Genomic DNA, 21562 nt, shown 5'->3' on the forward strand with positions numbered 1-21562 from the left:
GCGGGACGTGGAGGGTGCTGTGGACAGCCGCCAGCTCGGTCCACTCCTCCCTCTTTCTGCAGCTCTTCCCCAGGTTCCGTGGGGAACCTTCCTGGGCTGGAGCGGCGCTGTTGACGACCACTGGGTTATAGGGACTCTCGTTTCTGGCTTCTCCTGGAGTGGAGTTACAATTTGTTTTCCTTGTGTTTTGAACCCTCGGTGCCTAATTTGTAACCTAAGTAGATGACATCTTTTAAGGACAAAGTTTTACTGCTTTTTGAGTGCTCGTCAGGAACTCGTTCTTCAAAGATGGCCTCTTACTATTTGAAGAACATGCTGCTTTTAAGACTTGATACACAAAATTCAAGATTTATTTTTCCTACAAGAAAAAGGCCAAACACCAGTGTCTTATCACACAAACAACTATAGAAACATGCTGTAGTGACAAATTAAACTCTGAATCACAACACAGGAATAAAACAGTATCTGGAGAAAATATTTAGGAATATTGCCAGTGTCTTCCTGCTTTTTAAAAAAATCTGTTTTGCATATAAGGAAATGGCTTGGAATGTTATGTGCTGCAAGAATGTTTTGAGTCCTACATACATGTGAAAATATTTTTTTGTTGCTACACATATAGTCGTTTTTATTTCTATCACAGTGAAGAAAATTTAGTCAATAATATGATTTCCCAGAGGCCATGTCACCTTTAGTAGCTTACTGTATATGTAAAAGATTGGGGCTGTTGATGTATCTTTCTGTGGTATTTTCTAATATCTGAGCTGTAGGACAGCTTTTAAAAAACAAGTGTCCACTGGGCTTTAATTGGGCCTGGGCTGAAAGAATCATCCTGATGCTTTGATGGGTCCAAATATATCCTAGTTCCTCAATACATGTCTTTGTGACCTTGTAATAGTAGGTTGCAGTGTGCCGGTGTGTGGGTGTGGGTGGACATAGTGATGACCAGAAGCACCAAGCACTATAAAAATGAGTTTGCAAAATGCAGTCATTTTTGAATGGTCCTCGAGATGTCCATGAATGGTGCTGGTGTCCATGGATGCAGGTTCCACTTTCTGACCTCGTCTCAGACTTACTGGCATACGTTACAAATCTTAGTTTAGGATGTTGGCCGTGTGCCATACACCTAAATTTGCAGTCCTTGTAGTAATTCATTCTAAATTTTTAAAACAATCCTCAAAGCTTTTCCTCTTGAATAGCTAAATTTATCGTTAGAAGCCTGTAAAATCCTACATTCTTTTCATTAGACTGAGACTGTTGAGTTTTTATATATTGCTGATGTATAATGAGAACGAAATCATAGTTTGGCAGCAGTCCATTCTGCGCATGGTTTTCTGACATCAGCTTAATAAACTGTAACGGAAGCAGGATAGTTTAGAGCCTCGTGGTATGCATTTTAGTAAGATGCGGGTCTACATCATTGGCTTGTAGCCTTAACGACTTTCTGTGGCCCCTTATTTTCCCCTTTAGTTATTTTTATTAACAGGAGCTTGCTCTCCCCCACCGCTTCTCACTTTATAAATGAAAGATATGGTTTGGCATGACTGGAAATCAAATCAAATCATGGGAGGCATCTTCTCTTTCCAACTTAAGATTTTGTGATTCCCTGTGGAAAAACAGTTGAATTCTGCCCTCTGTCACCTTGCTTGGCTCTTTCCAATTCCTGAGATCACTGCTCAGCTTACTATCTCGAATCCTTATTCTTATGGAGCTGGACACTCCCCACTTTGCTCCCTACACTTGAGGCCCAGCACCAAGGCCTGCCTTTCTCCTACCCTGGACGGTCGCTCCTGAATCCCAGAGCCTCAGGGAGGAGCCGGGCAGGTCCCTGTTTTCTGCTGTGCCCTATGCACGGTTAGGACTCCTCTGGATAGGCTCTGCTTCATGTGGAAGATGTGGAGTGGGTAAGATTATTGGGAAGTACTAGGTAGGTCACATAAAATAAAGGTTTAATCTTAACTAATTTAGATACCTCTCTGGGATTCCCCAATAGGTGATAGCACTGAAGTTTCTGCTATTCCATAGCAAAACAGGTAAAATGTTAATTGAGAGGCAAGGAAATGTTAGTTTCTGCTCAGTGAAAGACCATAGAGAGCAGAGACTTAAAACATGAGAGTTTGGAAATTGAAGTTAAAATGAAGGGACCAGTCAGAATAAAAATAACAGAAGGTATTCAGGATTTTAAAGGATCAACACACATTGTAGAAGGAATCTTTACTTTTAGATTGGCTTTCCCTTAGAGGAAAGTCTCACTAATTTCAAAAAAACCTTTCCCAGCCATTTTCAGCCTTTCCTCTTGGCCTGCCGGTTGAGAGAGCTTGGAGTACATGGGCTGAGTGTCCAGGTTGCATCTCTTTCGGCTGCATATGTTGTCTGGAAACACAAGGGAGCCTCTGTGCATTGTGTTCGGTTAATGGACTGGTTTCACTTGCTTGTCGCCCAACCTTCTAATTTGTCTCCAACCAAACCAGAAGTGCCGTCTTCTATTAGAGTCTAAACATTAGACTGTAGCCCTGAATTTAATCAGTGACCGCTTGGGAGTCCAGGACAGCTTTGACCCTCGTCAGTATAGTCGGTAAGCAGCCAGCATGCTCTCTAGAAAGAAAAACCTGCAATCCACGTGAAAGTACTCTTGGGCCGTGAGTTAGTTCTCCAGTATATTTAAGGTACCACTTGATTCTGCAAGGCTGACTTAACTAGCTTGAACCGTGACTCCAACCTGCATCCTTTCACCAGTTCTAAACACATAAAATGAGTCACCGGCCTGTTTTATGAAGTTGGATGAAGCACAAGAACTCAGTCTACTCTCCAGCGTCCGGAGGGGCAGGGCTCGGAAAGGACACTGTGTGCCTGCGGGATGGCTCGAGCTGGTTGGGAAGCTCTGCTGTGGGCTGCTGTGCGGTGTATGGTCTGGACGGGACTCCTGGGTCCTGGGTCTCTGCTGTACAAGCTTTAGCATTGTCCTGGCCTCGCCACAGCCGCCTCTGACCATGCTGACAATGACACCTCGTCCCTTTGGCTCCCCGCCGTGGCAGCCCTGCAATCAACTCACCTCTTTGTGGGCTGTGCTCACCATGGGGTTCGGGAGGTGGTTCATGACCCCCAGTTCTGCTTGCTCCCATTCCTTCTCAGACTCAGTTTAGAGTCTGAAACCTCTTTCTGAGGTTAAAAAAACTGCCGTAGATTTTCTTCAGCTTCTTACCTGATTTTGCTAATCTCCCCATTGATTTAATTCTATTCCTGGGCAAGTGACTTCCTCTCATTGATATTCTTAGAAAGCAGCCTTTTTCTTATTTTAACACTTTGTTCACATTTTATTAATTTCATAGTTTTCTTGGAAGGCCAACCGAAAACATGTCTGGAACACCTACTGTGTGCCAAGCCATGTGCTCTGTGCCTTATTCTCATAGCTCATTCATGAGATGACCTGCACCAGCTGGCTTTCCCCTTGGACACTTTCACAGCAAATTCAAATGAGAACTTCCAGAATGTGGTTGATGAAGTCAGCTCGTGGGCTCTGCTACTGTATTTGTCACCATCTAAGTGAAGGCCCGTCGCCCCTGAAATTTCAGAAGGGTAGAACTCACTGCCCCATCAGCAGGGACCGAATGTTAGGAGGGAACGGAGTAATGAAGAGAGCAGAGAATTGATGGAAGAGAAAGGGTGTCTATCCCCGTGTCCCTGGAAAGCTGACTGCGCATTTCATCCGCCTGCAGTACCATTTTATCCTGCTGGTGGGAAAATCTGGAAGAAGACCTTTCCTCTGGCTGGGGGAGGTGTCCACGAGGATGCAGTGTTGAATCCGCCATCTTTGTGCTATACATTGGCACAAACCAAATGGATCTTTGTCATGTTCCAGCCTCACCAAGTCAGCTCGGAGGCAAATGCTAGCCCTTCTTTGGGTCAAAATTGTGAAACAAAGCAAAAAATGACTAATGCGACCTTTCCGAATCTCTGTAGAGTGACTCCTCTCCCCACTTTTTGTCTTTTCCCATTTCAAATTGTCACAATTATTAAAGGTTAAATGTTTGGAAGGGACGTGTGCTAGCCTATGTAAGAAAACAGCCCATTTTGGGGACTGTTTCTCCACAAGACCATTCTTGGTCTCTATATTCATACACATGGGAGACCAATGGGAGAAATTGTTTAAATGTGTTGGGTATAAACTAGTGTTACGTCATGGGTCATCTGGCATGGTTGTAAGAATCAGTATGCCTGGCCTGATAAAGGAGTTTGTGCTACTGTAGTCAGTATCTGGGAGATGAGTTCGAATGCTGAGATGCTTTTAGGGACAAAGAACTGAATCTAGGAAAGTGGGAAAATTTAAGCCACGCGGTCATTGCTTATGGAGCCATTAGTTTTGCTCACCAAAGGAGTGGGTCCCTGGCTGTAAGCATCCGTATCAATACCCTTTCTCCTGCGGTGGCTCTCCTACACAGCTCGGCTCAGGGCTGCTGGTCTGTCTTGAATATGCATTCAAAACACTTGGGGAGACTGACAAAGATACATGTTCTGGGCCATATGACCAGCAATTCTGTCTCCTTTGGTCTGAAAGAAGCCAGCTCTGCACATAGCCAGCTCTGCACATGGCCAGCTCTGCACATTGAGAAAATTTGTCTAGCCTGTCACCACTTCGTTGTGTACTTTGAGCTGTGTTTCATTACTAAATGAGAATCAGGTGAGATTGACTTCTTCCGCTCTTAATCTCCAGGGCAGAAGAGTGACACCTGCCTCAAGGATTCCCTGTGTTCCTAACCTCCGACAGCACGGGGCTTCGTGGTGTCACACCCTGCCCTACAAGTTTTCTCTCACCCCTTCATTCAGAATGTAGAACAGCATTATTTCTTTGAAAGATCTGCCCCTGAGTAATGTGGGGAATATATAGATATATATTTTAAGTAGAAGAAACCAAACTTCAAATCATGTAACTCTCTGTGCTTGAATCTTACAATAGGCTCCTAGGGGCAGAGCTCCAAAGTCTTTCTACTAGGGCGACCTCAACTGCATTGTCAGGAGAGGAGGGAGGAGCCCTGGAACCTTTACGCCTGAGGCTGGGACTGTGGCTCCCTCAGCATGTGACTTCTCCGAGTGTCTTCAGAGGGCCCCTAGGAAGCGAACTAGGAACTGAAAATTAGGTGATGGGATTATGGGATGTACATTTGTCAATTCCCAGTGATTCTCTAGGCATGTTTTTTGTGTGTGTGTGTAAATGGGACTCCCAGGATCCTTGACTGGGGTGGCTAATCACCAAACCTCACATTCTCCAATATTTCTACTCTTCTGTTAAATTTCTTTTAACAGAACAGCTTTAGAAGGTAGCCACGTCTGACATTTCGAATTTCACCTCCATTTCTCCTTTCCTTCTGCCTCCCCTGGCTTTCTCCAGAAGTCGCTGGGGAGTGGTGAAAGAATGACATCAGGCAGCAGGAGAAGGACGAAGAAGAAAAGTTCTACGGAATTACAGACTGTCTGATCTCCCTACCCTCAGCTGCCCTCCCCAAAGCATGGGTGTGGTCGTGTTGACCCCAAGGCCCACCCCCACCCACGTTGGGGGTCGAGCAGAATGTGTTGAGAGTAATGCCTGCAAAGTAGCAGCTCCATCTGTCTGACTGTCCACGGGCCATTGCAGCTGCCCCTGGGAAGCATTTCTGGCAGCTCCTGGCCGGCCTGGTTCTGTTGCATTGCAGAGGCTGAGCAAAAAGGAGGGAGGTGTGTCACCGGGCAGAGGGAGCTCCAGCCATGCCAGCAAGGATTGTCCCACAGACACTGAACCAACGGAGCACAGAGACAGAATAGAGAGGACCAGTTCACCACTCACCTGGCACAGTGGCCGTTATATTTGCTGTTGATCCTAGTCAGTACCAGGCAGGCCCAAGGCTACCACGGTCTCCAGCTGCCAAATTATGGCTCTCAATGGTCACTGGCAACTGGATCTAACTGATCTCTCTCAAGCTGGAGCTGCTACTTTTTATTTTTTGTTTTTGAGGAAGATTAGCCCTGAGCTAACATCTGTGCCCATCTTCCTCTACTTTATATGTGGGGCACCTGCCACAGCATGGCTTGATGAGCAGTGCATAGGTCTGCACCAGGGATCTGAACCAGCGAACCCTGGGCCACCAAAGCAGAACACATGAACTTAACTGCTGTGCCCCTGGGCCGGCCCTGGGGCTGCTACATTTTACTGCATCCAAGACCAGGGGTCCTGAACAAGAGAAAGAGGACTTCTGAAGTAGCCTAGGTTTTCTTGCTCTTAGTACTGATTTGATCATGAAGGAGGAAAGAGGGCAAGTCAGAAGAGGACAACTCTGAAGGCCAAGTGGATCTCTGACAGCCAGGTACAAAGCCAGACTCTGGATACTGAGCCGGTCTCCAGCTACTAGTCTGTTGGGAAGCCCGCTTGAAGGCAGGTCCTTCTGAGGTCAAGGGTTCTAGGCGACCCAATGCACAGAGAAGGAGGAGGTCTCTGGCCTTGTCCTCACCACACCAATCTGGCTCTGAAGGACCAAAGGACTGCTTTTATGCCCCTGGGAGCCTGGATAGGTCTCAGCTGATTACCAAGCAGTCTATATCTCTTGGGGATGACCAGAAGCTGCTCCAGGCCACGGACACTTTCATTTCTGCCTCCCTCTCTCCCTTCCCTGTGAAGTGAGGGGAAGACACATCTTGAGTGGCAAAGCGGGCCTAGAGGGGATAGCCTGGCTCTGTCCCAGTATTCCGGGCTCCGTGTGGGACCAGGAGGCTGGTCTGGCACCTACAATGGCTCTAGCACCAGGTGCTTGGCGGTTTGGGACAGCCCTGCACCCCGTCTGGTCATGGGGGGTAGTCTGTTATAGGCAGAGAGCTTTGGAAAGGGAGTCAGGACTACGTTCTCCAGCTCCGCAGTTAAATTGTTAGTCAAGTTCAGGTTAAGCAAAGTTAAAGCTAATTTCTTTACTGCAGGAATCCCAACAGACTTTGACGTGTAATGTGTAACATCAACCTCAAAAATAGAAATAAAAACAGTGTTTCCTAAACATGCGTGACCATGAACCCCTTTTGTAATCTTGTAATTTGTAATTTTGTAATTTGTTTGTGAAATGCCGGCCTAGAAGCTACCATCATCACACTCTCTGATCCTGTGTCATCGATCTGCTGATTCTCTCTGGTTCCTCCTATGCTCTTGAGGAGGAAACCACATCCTGGTGGGAATTCAGAGAGAATTCCTGGTGGTGTAACACAGAAGGGGGGAGGAGCCCTACCCTACCTAACGCCCTCCTCGGAAGTGGAGGGCCTTTCCTCTGCGGGGACCAGGAATGACTCCTAAAGAAGCTGTGGTCTGCTCGTGGCTGTCCAGTCTGGGCATGAGCAGCATTCTAAGAGTTTCCCTCTGCTTCTGTTGTGTTCTGAAAGGCCCCACTTGTCACACAGGATCTGGTTTCTTTCCATTGTCCTCAAGATCCCCCCGATGGTCAGGCCTGGTGGGGCCTTGCCTGCGGGTCTGAGGGGCCGTCTCTTGAGCCTGGCTGGAACTAGTGTGGGTCGGTGGTAGGTGCCCCTGGCTGGGCTTTTCTCCTTTTGTTTGCAAAACACTGTCAAAAGATTATTGCCTCCTAAATTGCTGAGGTCCCGACTACAGAGTCTGCATTTGATGTAGAGGGGGACAAGCCCTAGAGGGGACCTTGGCCCAAAGGCAAGCAAAACACGAACAAGAAGTGTGAAAAGTAGCCACACGCAGACATCGCACTTGGTGGTCTGAGGCAGGGAAGCAAGCATCCGGGGAGTGGCGTGATATGACACCTGTCTTTAGGGCCCATTTTGAGGAACCTGGAAGCTCTCAAAGGCCCACCACTCAGCGGGACAACACTGGAACGTCACGGCAAAGGAAAGTGGGGACACGTAAAGATACTCAGCTGCTGGGTCAGAGGCATTTAGACAGTACATTCTCAGGCCCTCCATTCTGTTCCCATCGGGAACCAAGGCTGAGAAGGAAGACGAGGCAGGAGGCGGGAGGGTGTGACGAGCAGCCTGCACGGGGCTAGTCTGAGAAGAGGCTGGCGAATGACTTCCTCAGGTTGCGGATGGTCTCGGCCTTGGCCTCGTCCTCACTGGGGGGCCCACGCTGGGACGCATCAGACGTGCTGAGGCTGTTAGTCAGGGACTGTGATTTGCTGAAACAGAAAGGCGAGAGGGGTTGGGAGCGACAGGGCCTGGACCCCCAAGGAAATGAATTGTGGGGGTCTTGCCTGGAAGCCAGCTGGGTGAGCCTGGTCATCAGGAGGATATTAAGACCAGAAACCAGACACCCCAACGCTTCCGTGACTGACATCACACACATCACTGAGCCTGCCATGTGGTCATGGGTACCCTCCTTTTTTAGGTACAGAAATTGGGGCTCATGCAAGAGATAGGGGAGCAGCCAAGGCTCACATTTTCCACTACACCAGGCTGCTCAGAAGGCAGGGTTACTAGAGAGTAACTTGACCACTCTCCTGCCTGTGTGCACAAACCCGCTTCGTGGAGGGTAACGTGCTGGCTCAGCGTGGGGTCCTGGCTGCTCCTCCCGGGGCTTCCAGCACGAGTCCGGGAACCAAGAGGCCTGTGTTGCAGAGCCCGCTCTGCCATCTGACCCCTCTCGCCGTGGGCAAGCAGTGTACTGCTCAGGCGTCCTCTACCTCGTGGGTAAAAGGGAGGGTGGGTGTAGCCCGCCACAGGCCCTTCCAGCTGTCACTCGGGGCTTCAAGTCACCCCGCTTCCCCAAAGCCTTTGCCGCGGATTCCAGCCTGCTCTGGGATTCCCACGGTGCCTGCTGTTCGGGGCGCAGCGTGCCAGCCTGCAGCAGCTACTCGCTGAGCACGCCCTTTGCGCTGGTCTAGGGCCAGGGGCCGGGCTGCAGAGTTGAACGTGACTCAGGCCCTGCCCTCAAGAGGCTCACCGTCAGGGGTGGTGGTGATACAGCTGTGTCACGAGTTTAAGAGATCCATGCACAGTCTTGTCATCCCATTAACAAATCGAAATCCTCTTCAAAACAGGGACTATCTTTTTCTACTCCTCGCTTGTTCTGCACGGGTCCTTATCCAGCACTAGGCAAGGAGCGAGTGTTTGATAAACACCTGCTGACTTGACTTGAACCAAATAATACGTGAGAGCAGTAAACCAGGAGATTTAAGTGTTTCTAGCCAGATTACCATAATGTCAGTGTCCAAACCTGGCTTAAGTCCCACAGCCCTTGCTTGTCCTGGCATTACCTGGGCTGCATCTTCTCACATGGTGAGAGGCTGTCACAGATATGCCTGTATAATGCCAGCAGTGTTCTAAGCACTGACTGTGCATAAACTAATTTTAATCCTTATAATAACCTTGTAGGGTAAGTACTATTGTACCCATTTTGCAAGTGAGGAAGTATAAGCACAGAGAGGGTGAGTAATTTTTCTGAGGTCACGCAGCTTTTAAGTGGCAGAACTGGAATTTGAACCCAGGTAGTCTGACTCCAGAGTCTGTGCTGTCAATCACTATGCCATTTTTCCTGGAGGGCTACTGGTGAATATCTATCAATAAAAATGCATTTATCCTTTGATCCAACAATACCATTTTGCAGGTATTTTCTCTACAGCTGATCCTGCACACATAAGAAATAGCGTGTGCTCAAGGTTATTCACTTTAACTTCTTTGTAAGAGCAAACTGAATTTCTATTTATGGTAGATTAATTAGATAAATTACAGTACAACTATACAGTGGAATACTATACAGCTGTGAAAAGGAGAATAATGAACTCAGTGGAAGAGCTCCAGGATTTATTGTTAAACGTAAAAATCAAGGAGCAGAATGGTGTGGATAGCGAATACCACCATTTGTGTTAAAAAGTGGGGGGAAAGAATCAGAACATATATTTTTGTATTTGCATAAGCAAACACTGGAGGAACAAATACACAAGGAAGTAACAAAAGCGGCCCCCTCTGGGGAGCAGGACGCAGGAAAGCATTGGATGGGAATGAGGTGGGAGTAAGGCTTTTCAGTGCATACTTCTGATATCACTGATATCTTTTAGCACTTTGAACCATGTGAATGTATTACCTATTTGAAACAATATGTTTAGCATGACCTGTGGACTGGACGTCGTGTGTTCAATTCTAGCTCTTCTACTTACTAACCGTGGAAACTTGGCAAGTTATTAATCTCTTTCTCTGATTACTCATCTGTAAAATGGGGATAATAATAGTTATTAACTCCTAAGCTTGTGAGAATTAAAAAAAAGAAAACCGACTAGGTAAAGTGCTTGGCACATAGTAGGAAGACAACAGAAGCCAGTGGTGAAACTATGATTATCAATATTCATGTTTGGAGTTGAAGGAAGGGAGAAACTTTCCAAAGAAAACACATTTGGGATCTTTCTGACCTCAAACCAAGTGACGGGGTCGGGAGGAAAGCGGATGTGCATGTGTATCGTGTTGGTTTGTTTACAGAAATGATGACGACCGTTCCTCCCGGCTCTGTGGTCTGGCCGTTTGCAAGGTGACGTTGCAGGTCCTCCCATCAGAAGTCCACTTCCCCACCTCTGGGATCCGGGCTTGGCCATGTAACTTGCTTTGACCAAAAGCATGAGACGGAATGAAATGACATTGTGAGGCTTCTAAGGCTGGGCCTCGAGAGGCCTTGAAGCTTCTCCTTTACCCTTTTGGGATGGAATTCTACCATGTGAGGAAGCTGGGCCCGGCCTGCTGGAGGACGAGGCCCACAGAGCCAGCCAACACCAACAACCAGATGTGTGTGTGAGGCCCTCTCAGACCATCCAGCCCCAGCTAAGCTGTCAGAAGACTGCAGTCGTACGAATGATCCCAGGAGAGGAGGCTTGCTAGACTTAGTAAATGAAAATACAGGACATTCAGTTAAACCTGAATTTCAGATGAAAAACAAATACGTTTTTAGTATAAGTATATCCCATGCAGTATTGGAGGATGTGCTCAGACTCAAAATTATTCATTGCTTATCTGAAATTCAAATCTAACTGGGCATCCTGTATTTTATCTAGCAACTCTGCAGAAAGAGACCAGCAGAAGAACCTCCCAGCTGAGCCAAACTCAGAACAGATTGCTGGGCCAAAAAATTATGAACAAAGGAAATGGTGGTTTTCTTAAGCCACTAAATTTCAGGGTAGTTTGTTATGCAGCAAGAAATTACAGAGGCAGGTGCATACGGAGGATCATGGTGGGGCCTAGTCTATACTCTCACCTGCTGAGCCCTGCCTGCCCCCCAGTTTCCATCCACTAGGCCCGTTGCTGCCTATTAAAGTCTGGGTGAGGCCTCAGTGGGTCTTTGTCTCTGGGTCCCTGACCCTGAGTCAGCCCAGCTCTGCCCACACCCCAGCTCCACCCTAGACCTTTCCCAATTCCCAAAGCACTTACTTGAGATGGGGGTGGGGTGGTGCTGGCTTCTTGGATTCTTCATCTTGTTGGGAGGTGCTGCGGCCTTGAATGGGGGGCCGGGGCTGTGAGGCGAGGGTGGCGCCCGGCTTGGAGGCCTGGTTTGGAGAGCTGCCACTGGATGCCCGGGACAGCTGTGGAGAGCCTGGCGATCTCTGCTGCTGTGGAGATCCGGACGGGGGGCTCAGGGGCTGCTGGCCTTGTGGGGAGAGCCTCTGCTGGGATGGGCTTCCAGACCTCGCGGGCTGAGGAGACGGAGATTGGCGAGGGCCCCCTACAGGGCAAAAAAATTATTACACCCACATTTTTCTAGGATAAAGACGGCTGTGTGCCAACATTGCTTCGAGGATGTTCATCACAGTGTTTTTTATAACGGTGCAAAACTGAGAACAGTATAAATGCCTGACCATATGGGAACTGATTAGGGACATTAAGATACATCCATGTAACAAAAGACCCTGTGGTCATCATGTATGATGTGGCTGAATAGTGCTAAATGACATGGGATATTGTTGACAATATATGATAAATATATACTGCTAAACAAAAAAAAAAAGCAGCTTATAAAACAGCACCTATGGTTTGATTCCATCTTGGTGTGGGGACCTGGAATTGGCCACCCCAGGATATGTCTCTTTGGCATCAGGATTATTTGAGGCTGATTTCTTTTGATAAGCTGGGACAGGGAAGGAGGCTCTGAGGAATGGAACTTGCCCTTCGTTAGGACACATTTACATTTGTAAGGTAAATCTCTATCTGTAAAGGTGCCTCCCTCTCTGTACCAGGAAGAAGAAAGGCGATGACCTTCTCTCTAAAAACTCTTAATCAATACCAAAGGCAAGGACTTAAATCGGCATTTTATTGTGCTAGTCTGGTAACCTCCTGTAACTGACTTCCCTCCCCCTCCCAACGTTGGCATCTCCTTAAAGATTAAGCATCTTTCTTTAGGCTGGGAACTGATTGCGGCGCTCATCTGTGACCCTCCCCCCCCCCCCCCCCCCGCCCAGCCCAAGGCAACACACCTGCCACCCCACGGCGTTCACTGGGACAGCAGACCTATCTGTCGTTTCCATCCAGTTCTGTGCTGACAGAGTGGCCTTGTGACTATTGTAAAAGGGACATTTCAATCACATGTGAAACACCCTGTTTGGGGGTATATAACCACCACGTGCACCCCACTTCTTCGGTGCCCTTTCTTCCTTCGGGAAGAGAGGCCCCGGGCCATGGTTCCTCATAAAGCTTTGTTTAATTTTCTCTTGCTATTCTGTCTCATGTGAATTTAATTCGTTCTCCGGCCAGACGAACCCACATTTGGGAAGAGGAAATGTCTTCCTCCCCTACATTGGCATATATGTATAAAGCCATGTGGGGGCTGGCCCCGTGGCTGAGTGATTAAGTTCGCACGCTCCGCTGCGGCAACCCAGGGTTTGGATCCTGGGCGCTGACATGGCACTGTTCGTCGGGCCACGTTGAGGCAGGCACCCCACATCTCACAACTGGAAGGACCTGCAACTAAGATATACAACTATGTATGGGGGGCGTTGGGGAGATAAAGCAGAAAAAAAAAACAAAAAAAAAGATTGGCAACAGTTGCTAGCTCAGGTGCCAATCTTTAAAAAAAAAAAAAGCTATGTAAAAAAGCAAGGGTGGAAGGTTACACAGTAAAATCAGTGGGTCTCCAACTTTAATGTGCATGGGAATCACCGGGATCTTGTCAAAATAAAGATTCTGATACAATAGGTCCGGGTGGTGTTATGGACTGGATTGTGTCCACCCCCAAGCCCCTCCTGAATTCATAACTTCAAGTCCTAACCCTAAGTGTGACTGTATTTGGAGACAGGCCTTTAAGGGAGGTAATTACCATTAAATGAGGTCATGAGGGTGGGGCCCTGATCCCATAGGACTGGTGTCCTTCTAAGAACAGAGAGACACCGGGGTGTGCATACAAACAGAGAAATGGTCACATGAAGACGCACTAGCAGGCGCTGTCTGCAAGCATGAGGAGAAGTTTCAACCCTGCCAGCACCTTGATCTTGGATTTCCAGCTGCTAGAACTGTGAGAAAATAGATGTCTGTTCTTGAAACCACTCAGTCTGCGGTGTTCTGTTACAGCAGCCCAAGCCGACTGATACCGGCAGGGTCTGTGATCCTGTACGTCTAAAAAGCTCCGAGGTGATGCTTCTGCTGACCATGCTTCAAGTAATGAGGCACTGAGCAGTGATTACAAAAGTTGGGGGCCGGCGCAGTGGCATAGCACTTTGGCAGCCTGGGGTGTGCAGGTTTGGAACCCAGGTCGGACCTATACACTGCTCATCAAGCCATGCTGTGGCAGTGTCCCACATACAAAATAGAGGAAGATTAGAACAGGTGTTAGCTCAGCGACAATCTCCTTCAAGCAAAAAGAGGAAGACTGGCAACAGATGCTAGCTCAGGGCCAATCTTCCTCACACACACACAAAAAACAAAAGTGGTGGGATTCTGAAGGATTTTAATTCTCTTTCTTTTGCTCACTGATGCTTTTCACACTGAAGATACATTACTTTGGAAACAATGAGAAGAATTATCCCTTACTTTTGGATAGCTCTCCAAACTTTTCTAAGAACTTTCAAAAGCAATATATCATTTGATTTAGAGAGAGGCTGGTCAGAAAGATACCATTCTTCTCATCACATAGAGGTGAGAACTGAGCCTCATTAAGGTTTCATACCAGAAGGAGCAGCCACTTACAGCTGGCAGAGGATCTTGGCTTCTCCCCGTCATTGCACAGAGCGTATCACCTTTTACCAACAAGAACAGGGGCAGCGTAAGCTTGGGGACGGCTAGCCACCCAGAAGTGACTTTGAGTGGAATTCCAAAGCCCTGAGCAAATTAGCAGCACTCTCCTCACCGTCTAATCTGGGGTGTCAGGATTGCGAGGGTGAAGTGCATCTTGCCAGAGCAGACTGGCTGCCTGCTGGTCTCTTCTCCCCAGGACACGCCTGCTCCAGGGAGAGGGAGATGCATCGTGGTTATTCTCGCCATGCTTTGTAGACATCACTTTAGATGGTTAGGGGACTGAGAGTTAAAAGGGGCCAGAGCCCATCTCTGTAGGCCTTTCATAATGTGGCCTCTACATCTGAGCTCCACAAGTCTCTACTGAGCACCGGTTTTGTCCCCGGCCTGTGGCTGTGCATCCTCGGAACAGCTCTGTGAGTTAGGCATTATCATCACCCCCATTTTTACAAAGAAACTGAGTCCCAGATATACTGTGACTTGCTCAAGGTGTCACTTCTAACTAGGAGAAGAGTCAGAATTCAAACCTAGCTCTCTTTGACTCGAAAGCCCTGTTTTGTTTTCTCTTTTTTCCTTTCTTTTACTCTACCACACAGGGCAAGATCTTTGTGCAAATTAAGAAATGAAGAAAATTAAAAATCTCCAGGTGGAGACAGCTCTGAGCCAGGCGCAAGGTGAGGAGGACTAGATTTCAGCCGATCTTCCCCTTCAGATGTCATCTCACCGGGCACATTTGCGGAGGGCACGACCTGCATGTCTGGTGGCCCCACACCATCCTCCAGCAGGAGCCCCAGGTCCTGACTCAAGCCTTGCCATTCACTTGCTCTGTGACGTGGGTAAGTCACTTCTCCTTTCTGAGCTTCTGGGCCCTTGTTTGTAAAGTGAGGTCGTTGGAATAGCCATCAAACATCCCTCCCAATCTGGACAATTTTGTGAGCCTGGCAACACTTCCTACGATGGAACGAATTGCGCCACCAGTTTGGCGTGTGGCTTTGATTCTTTACCTTTTCATGACTATCTGTCCCAGGAGACTGGAGGACCACTGATCTCAAACTCAAACACCGATAGGGCCAGGCAGGTACATAAATAAATAAAACAACTGAGTGTCAGAAAAACTATGGGGCGTTAAAATTTTTTCCCAACCTGAGGTAAAAACATAGTTCAGAGAACTCTTTCTCGAAAGAAGTGCAAGCGTAAAGAAAATAGCAATTTTCTTAGTGACACTAGGGAGGGGTAGGGCCTGAGGCAAATGGTGGAGGCCTTGCCCAGCGCAGCGGAGCAGCTGCTAGTAAATGTCAGCGGACAATTGCTATGTAGGAACACAGGCCCGTTGTTTCTAGAGCTTCTGCTCTATCAAGAGAAGCTGGAAATCTAGATGTTTATGTAAAATCTCTTGATTTTTAAATGTTTGCTTACTTTTTTGTTTTTTAAACCCACTGCAGGTCAAAGAAAATATCTATTTTCTACTTTTATCTTAAGTACCCCCTACTCCCAGAGCCGACAATCTTGAAAAATCTGGATACTCGTTCACTCATTAACTATTCGTTGGGTCCCTATTATACACCTCGGATCCATCAAGAGACACTCTAGTTATTTCTTTCAGCTTCCTGTCAAAGCAAACAATTTAGTATTTTTTATTTGGACACATACAAAAAACCTTAACATATATAGAACGTACTTGCCTAAGCGTAGGATGGGTGCTCAAAAACGATGAGGCTCATTAAAAGAAAACTTCACTTTACTGAGTTGAAAATGAACAGTGAGTTCAGAAACCAGTTAATAATGTGATCTTGTTATTTTGAGAACTCAATGAAAGCATTGTTTTTTAATTAGCCTTGTTATTTTAAATCTGCATGTTAATTCAATGAGCATTTTCTTTAATTATCTTAATTAGTTTTAAATGGATTGTTTTTCAACTCACTAAAAGTGTGTTTGGCCTCATGTCTCTTAAAATAATATCTCTTTATCAAGTATGTCCCTACTCTGGGCTGGAGAGGAAACCAGAACACAGCAGCTCTCTGTTTTAAAAGGGCTCTGTTCAAATGTGTTTTAAAAAGTCAGTCCTGAGGCAGAGGCACAGCCAAGAGGCTGGCAGGGGGAGGAATAAGCCATTTTTGCACATTTATAACTCTAGAATTATCTAGAGTTAGGCACGAGGGCAGTGGGGCTGAATTAATTATAAGGTTTGTTAATGATAATAATCATTAAGAATAGCTAGGAAGACACAAGTTAATAGTAAGTTTTTAATTGTAAAAGTTATATAGTTTTTTCTTCTTTTTTTGTGTGGAAGATTGTCCCTGAGCCAACATCTGTGCCAATCTTCCTCTGTTTTGTATGTGGGTTGCCACCACAGCTTGGCTTGACAAGCGGTATGTAGGTCCGAGCCTGGGATCTGAACCTGTGAACCCAGGCCACCAAACTGAGTGTGCTGGACTTAACCACTATGCCACTGGGCTGGCCTTGTACAAATAGTTATTAATAGTAAATATCAGTAGTAAGAGCTAACACATAGTAAGCTTTAGCTCTGTGCTGGACCCCTTACTAACTGCTTCACGTGCAATATCTCATAGACAGCTCCCCAGAACTAAAGAGGGCAGCTGTTATTTCCTCTTTTATCATTGGGGAAACTGAGGCTCAGAGAAGTGTTGTCAGTTGCATAAGACTGTGAAGGTACTGAGACATGGAAGAGAATTCAAACACACGTTTATCTGCCTGAAGAAGAATCCCAATGTTCATTTGTCCACAATGGAATAAGTTATGCGATTTCCCTCTCCTTGAATGCTTTCTGCTTTCCCAAGAAGAGAAGCTGAGACAAAAAAAAAAAAAAAAAAAAGATGAATGGGGCATTTTATCTAAGACCTGTGGAAGAGAAGCCATTTAGTGCCCAAGGCCGATTTTCCCGTGAAGCAACGAATCCGTTACTTTAATAAAAGCAGCTGGGAGGACCACCACATGATAGTGATGCTTTCTTTCTGATGGGTTTTAGAGCAGATCCTTAAAAGATTTCCGGGAAACTGCCTGGCCTGGCTTCTTGATGCAAAGCTGCCCTGAAGCTCCGCGCAAAAAAGGTGCAGGCGGACTTTCTTCCCAGGCTGGCAGGCAAGAGCACCAAGCAGTTGACATTCCGAGAGAAAGTTCGTTATTGCTGCGCGTTCTTTTCCTCTTGTCATCAATAGTTTATCCATTTTCTAACAAACGGTGGCATTTACATAGCAATGCTGGAGTACCCTTTGAGGAACAATTTCAGTCTAAGAGGTTAGATAGAAAGGTCCTTGCTTCCTTCCTCACGCCCTCCCTCTGTCTTTCCTTCTCACTCTAGCTGCTTGGCTCATAAGTCTATCATCAGGCACCACTAGTGGCTAAGAAACAGACACTTTCTAGAAGATCTGAGAGGCCAGACTTGTCCACCTACCACTTTCTTGTGCTTCCTTGGACATCCGCCACTGCAAAAAGGAAACACTGAGTTTTCACGGTAGAGGGGTTGGGAGGCTGAAAACGAGAAAATCGATGGGGGAAGTCCCTAGCACAGTGCCTGCCACATATTAGGTACTTTCTGTCTTCCCTTCCTCCTCTCCTGACTTTTAGGGGGTGACAAACCTCACAGTCTCATTCATTCTGCATATGGAGCGAGTGCACATATTCTGTGGATAAAGTATTGAGACGGCTTTTTCCAGAGTGCCTTCTGGAAATCCCACATGGATCCCTCAGTGCATTGCAACATCTTCCCTGGATGGTGTCTCTCGGTGGCTTGTCATGGGTCCTACCTTGGGTGGGTGGGCGTGCCTGGGGCTGTCCAAGCGGAGGCCCCAGCTGGGCTGGCCCGGGGGATTTTGCTGGTTTAGTCTGTGGACCCTAGAGCAGGCGAGGAGAAAAGAAGCCTGTTGTGATCACCACAGCCATTTACTTCCTGGGCGGCAGGGCAGGATTAATAAACATCTTTTCATTATTGAGGTGAAACTTAGATAAAGTGCACAATTCTTAAGTGTACAGCACAATGAATTTTTACATGTATAAACATCCATGCGACCACCACTCAGATCAGGACAGGACATTTCCAGTGGAGAAGGCAGCCCTGTGTCCCCTCCCAGCCAGCAACCCCCTCAAGTATAACCATTATTCTGACGTCTATTATCTTGGATTTGTTTTTGTGGAGAAAAAGAGGAGCAGGTTTTGACAGTTGCTTTTCCAGAAAGCTGGAGAGCTGGCAAATTCTTTGGAGAATGGTCTGGTAATCCATGAAGAGGATGGTGGGGTGGGGGGAGCTTTGCGGGAGCTTGTTGAGGTTGGGGGATGGGGAAACGGAAGACACAATAGTCTCTATTGACTGGTGCCCTGGGAGCACACGAGGGGCATGTGCGTACACGGGGGCGTGCATGCATGCACACAATCACACACACACACTGCTCCCTGCTCAGGCCCAGGATGGAGGGCACAGAAGGGACAAATGGCTTCTCAAGTTCATAGTCTCTGCCCACAGATGCCCAAAGCCCAGTTGAGAACAGGTTTTTCTCCCCAGGGTGGTGGAGGGAGGAAGGGCCCCTCAGCCCCCCAGCTCCCCCGTCAGGAGAAGGTGGAGGCTCTCCCTGGTGCCCAGCCTCCATCCAGAGCCCATTCCCTTCTCCCCACAGTGGTCCCCTCCTGGGGTATCTCCTTTGGGTCTGGGGCTCCCCATTCCCAGACAGCCCAGCATGTCTCCTGGCTACAAAGTCTCCTTGCTCCCCAGGACCTCACCCAAGGCCTCAGTGGCGAGGGCACTGTGCCGCCTGGCATCAGGAATTGGCTCATTTTGGAGACAACGAGGTCGGCCATCAGCTGTTTGTCCTCTTCCACGTGCTCGCCAATCAGGGGCATCGAGCTGTCCATCACCTGCGGAAGAGAAAGGAGGCCTGAGGGACCCCTAGCTCGGAGTAGCCGGGCAGCTGGGCAGGGCGTCCCAGCAGCACGGGCTCAGAGCTCTGGACAGAAGTGACCACTAGATGGCGATGTTCTCCACGCAAACACCAGCCCGGCGCCTGCAGCTGGGTGAGCCCGGCGGCGCCCTCCAGTTCCCGTCAGCTCAGTCTAATCCACTCCCTGGATTCGGTTCACTTCAACCCACATTCGCGGCACTACAGAAACGCCACCGAGGGCCAGGGAGCTTTTGCTGACCTTTTCTGCTCTTTTCTTTGGGGAGCCAGTCTCCGGCCCCTCCTTTCCCGCTTTGGCCCCTCGCCCAGGGTCAGGGCCAGCCTCCTGAACTTTGGCCCAAGGTCAAGGCTTTCCACAAAGCCGGAAGCAGTGAAGGTGGGGGTTCGATTATGACAACAACAAAAATGACAGGGGCTGGATTTGACCCGGGGTTCAGAGAAGAGGGAAGAGGAGAGGCCTGTTCTCCCGGGCTCGCCTGGAGAACTCCTTCCCCAGCAAGCAGGCTGCTTCTCAAGGCAGGCAAAGCCTGAGGGGTGCATTTACCCATCCTGCTCTTTTTGCAGCTGGGAAACTGAGGCCCAGAGATGGGAGGGGACTTTTCCAAAGTCACATGGGCCAACGATCTGGGTGGTTCTCCAGTCACTGGCGGCTGCAGAAGGTCTTGGCAGCCCCTCTCTCCTCCTCCGCTGTGCGAGTCCAGTCCTGTTCACCCCCCAGCCCACCAAACGCACTGTCTGTTTCCCCTTTACCCAAGCTGGGGACTCACCACGTCCTCTCTCCCATCCAGGTCCTTATGCACGCTCTTCCCTCCGCTCCCTCTTTACCTGGCTAACTCTCATCCATCAGGAGACACCCAGCGAGCCTTCCTCTGGGAAGCCCTCTCTGACTGAGCAAGCTCTGAGGAGCCGCCTCTCGTCTGTACTCCTGCTGTCCTCACTTTGGTCGTCCCACTGGAGAGCTTACCCCACAGTGCTGTCATCTCCTGTTTACTCGTGTCTCCCCAACCACACTATGGGCCCCTGAGGTCAGGGATGGGCCCTGAGGCCTGTTAAACAGGTAAGCCCTCAATGACTCCCTGTTGAATGGAGGACTAGAAAGTCCTGTCACAAGTCCTGCTCATAACGATCAGGATCCTAATAAGTACTGTATTTTATTGAGCACTTACTATGAGCCAGACCCTGTTCTAAGCACTGGGTGTGGATGATCCACACACATCTCGGAATAACTCTTGGTGGAGGCGACTATCATTATCTTCATCACAAGGATGAGGAAACTGAGGGTCAAAGCAGCAGCAAGGTCAGGGACGCATCACTAGGAAGCGCTGAAACAGCTCCCTGTGGTAAGAACCGGGAATAGGAAAGCCGGGTTCCAGGCTGGGTTCTTCTACGGGCTTGCTGTGTGATCTTGGGCACGTACTTTTCCTCTGTGGGCCCACTGTTTTCCTCAACGTAAACTGAGGGGTTTGGGCAGCTGGGAAGCCCTTCCGGCTGGGACTTTTAGGGACCCAATGTGGTTGGGAAGCTGGAAAGGAAACTCAAGGATGTGAATGCTGATTCTTGCACGGTCCTGAAAACTGTCCTCGCATTGAGCTCCTCATAGGCTGGGCCTGGGTCCTTGGCATCCTGGATCCCAGTGCCCGGCACACGGACAGTCTCTCGGTCAACGTGGGCCGAGCTGAGTTATAACTGTGGGGTGTGTCTAAATGTGCACAGGTCTGTCCTTCCCCCTGACGCTGCCCACCCCTCTCTGTTCTGGTTTCTGTTTCCGACGTTCCCTGCAGTGGAAAACAGCCACCACGAGGAACCTGAGGTCAGAGGATTTTGGAATCCCCATGGTGGACACAGCCTAAGGAAGTGGACACTCTGGTCTCCCCAGGGAAACATTTTTCCAGTGAGCAATGTCACTCTCTGGACAGGTCATGGAGGTCAAGTTCAAGGGTCTTTCCCCTGAGTATTTCGCTGTGAGGATCTTCACAAAACATGTCACACAAATTTTGTGTTCTCACCACAGAGGTGGATGAAGAAACCAGTATTTTTGCATCTCTTCTGCCTTTTTTTCCCAGCTGGGGAAAATACCTTTTCTCTTCCCGGTAGCAAGCTCCCCATCTCCCACCATCCCACTCCAAACCCCAAAACAAGGGAATCAATGCTGTCATGTTTTTGAGAAAAAAAAAAAAATCTGAAAAGCCATCTTTTTTTTTTTCCTGGAACATTTCTGAGAAGTCGTTTTCTCGTTTTTTGAAGTCCAAACCCACTAATTTTGCCTTTTGTTTTTACGTGAAAGGGCTTTCATCCCTGGCCCTCCGAGCGTCTGGAGGCAGGCAGTCTGGGCCCACGGGTTCAGAGTTTTGCTTCCTAAGAGGCGGAGCCCTTGGGGGAGGAGATAACGCCAATGCCAGGAGAAGGGGCGGAGCCAGGAGAAGGGGCGGAGCCATGGGCCAGGGCTGAAGAGGCCAGGGTCCTGCATCTGCTGCTCGAGGGTCACCTCT

The 21562-nt window shown here is 48.3% G+C and overlaps 1 protein-coding gene across 2 annotated transcripts in view; it reads right to left on the minus strand.

Annotated features, from left to right (window-relative positions):
• Positions 1–332: 332 nt before the first annotated feature.
• Positions 333–21562, minus strand: part of SYN3 (synapsin III) — a 460560-nt gene continuing 439330 nt past the window's right edge. For both annotated transcript variants that reach the window (XM_070599819.1, XM_070599820.1), the window contains exons 11-14: positions 18898–19032; positions 17931–18018; positions 11377–11668; positions 333–8144 (exon numbers count right to left, since the gene is read on the minus strand). In XM_070599819.1, the coding sequence (XP_070455920.1) occupies positions 8012–8144; positions 11377–11668; positions 17931–18018; positions 18898–19032 (648 nt within the window). In that variant the 3' untranslated portion in view covers positions 333–8011. The remainder of the gene's footprint in view (positions 8145–11376; positions 11669–17930; positions 18019–18897; positions 19033–21562) is intronic.

This window comes from Equus przewalskii, chromosome 29 (genome assembly GCF_037783145.1).
Source record: "Equus przewalskii isolate Varuska chromosome 29, EquPr2, whole genome shotgun sequence".
In the NCBI taxonomy this organism is placed as follows: Eukaryota; Metazoa; Chordata; class Mammalia; order Perissodactyla; family Equidae; genus Equus; species Equus przewalskii.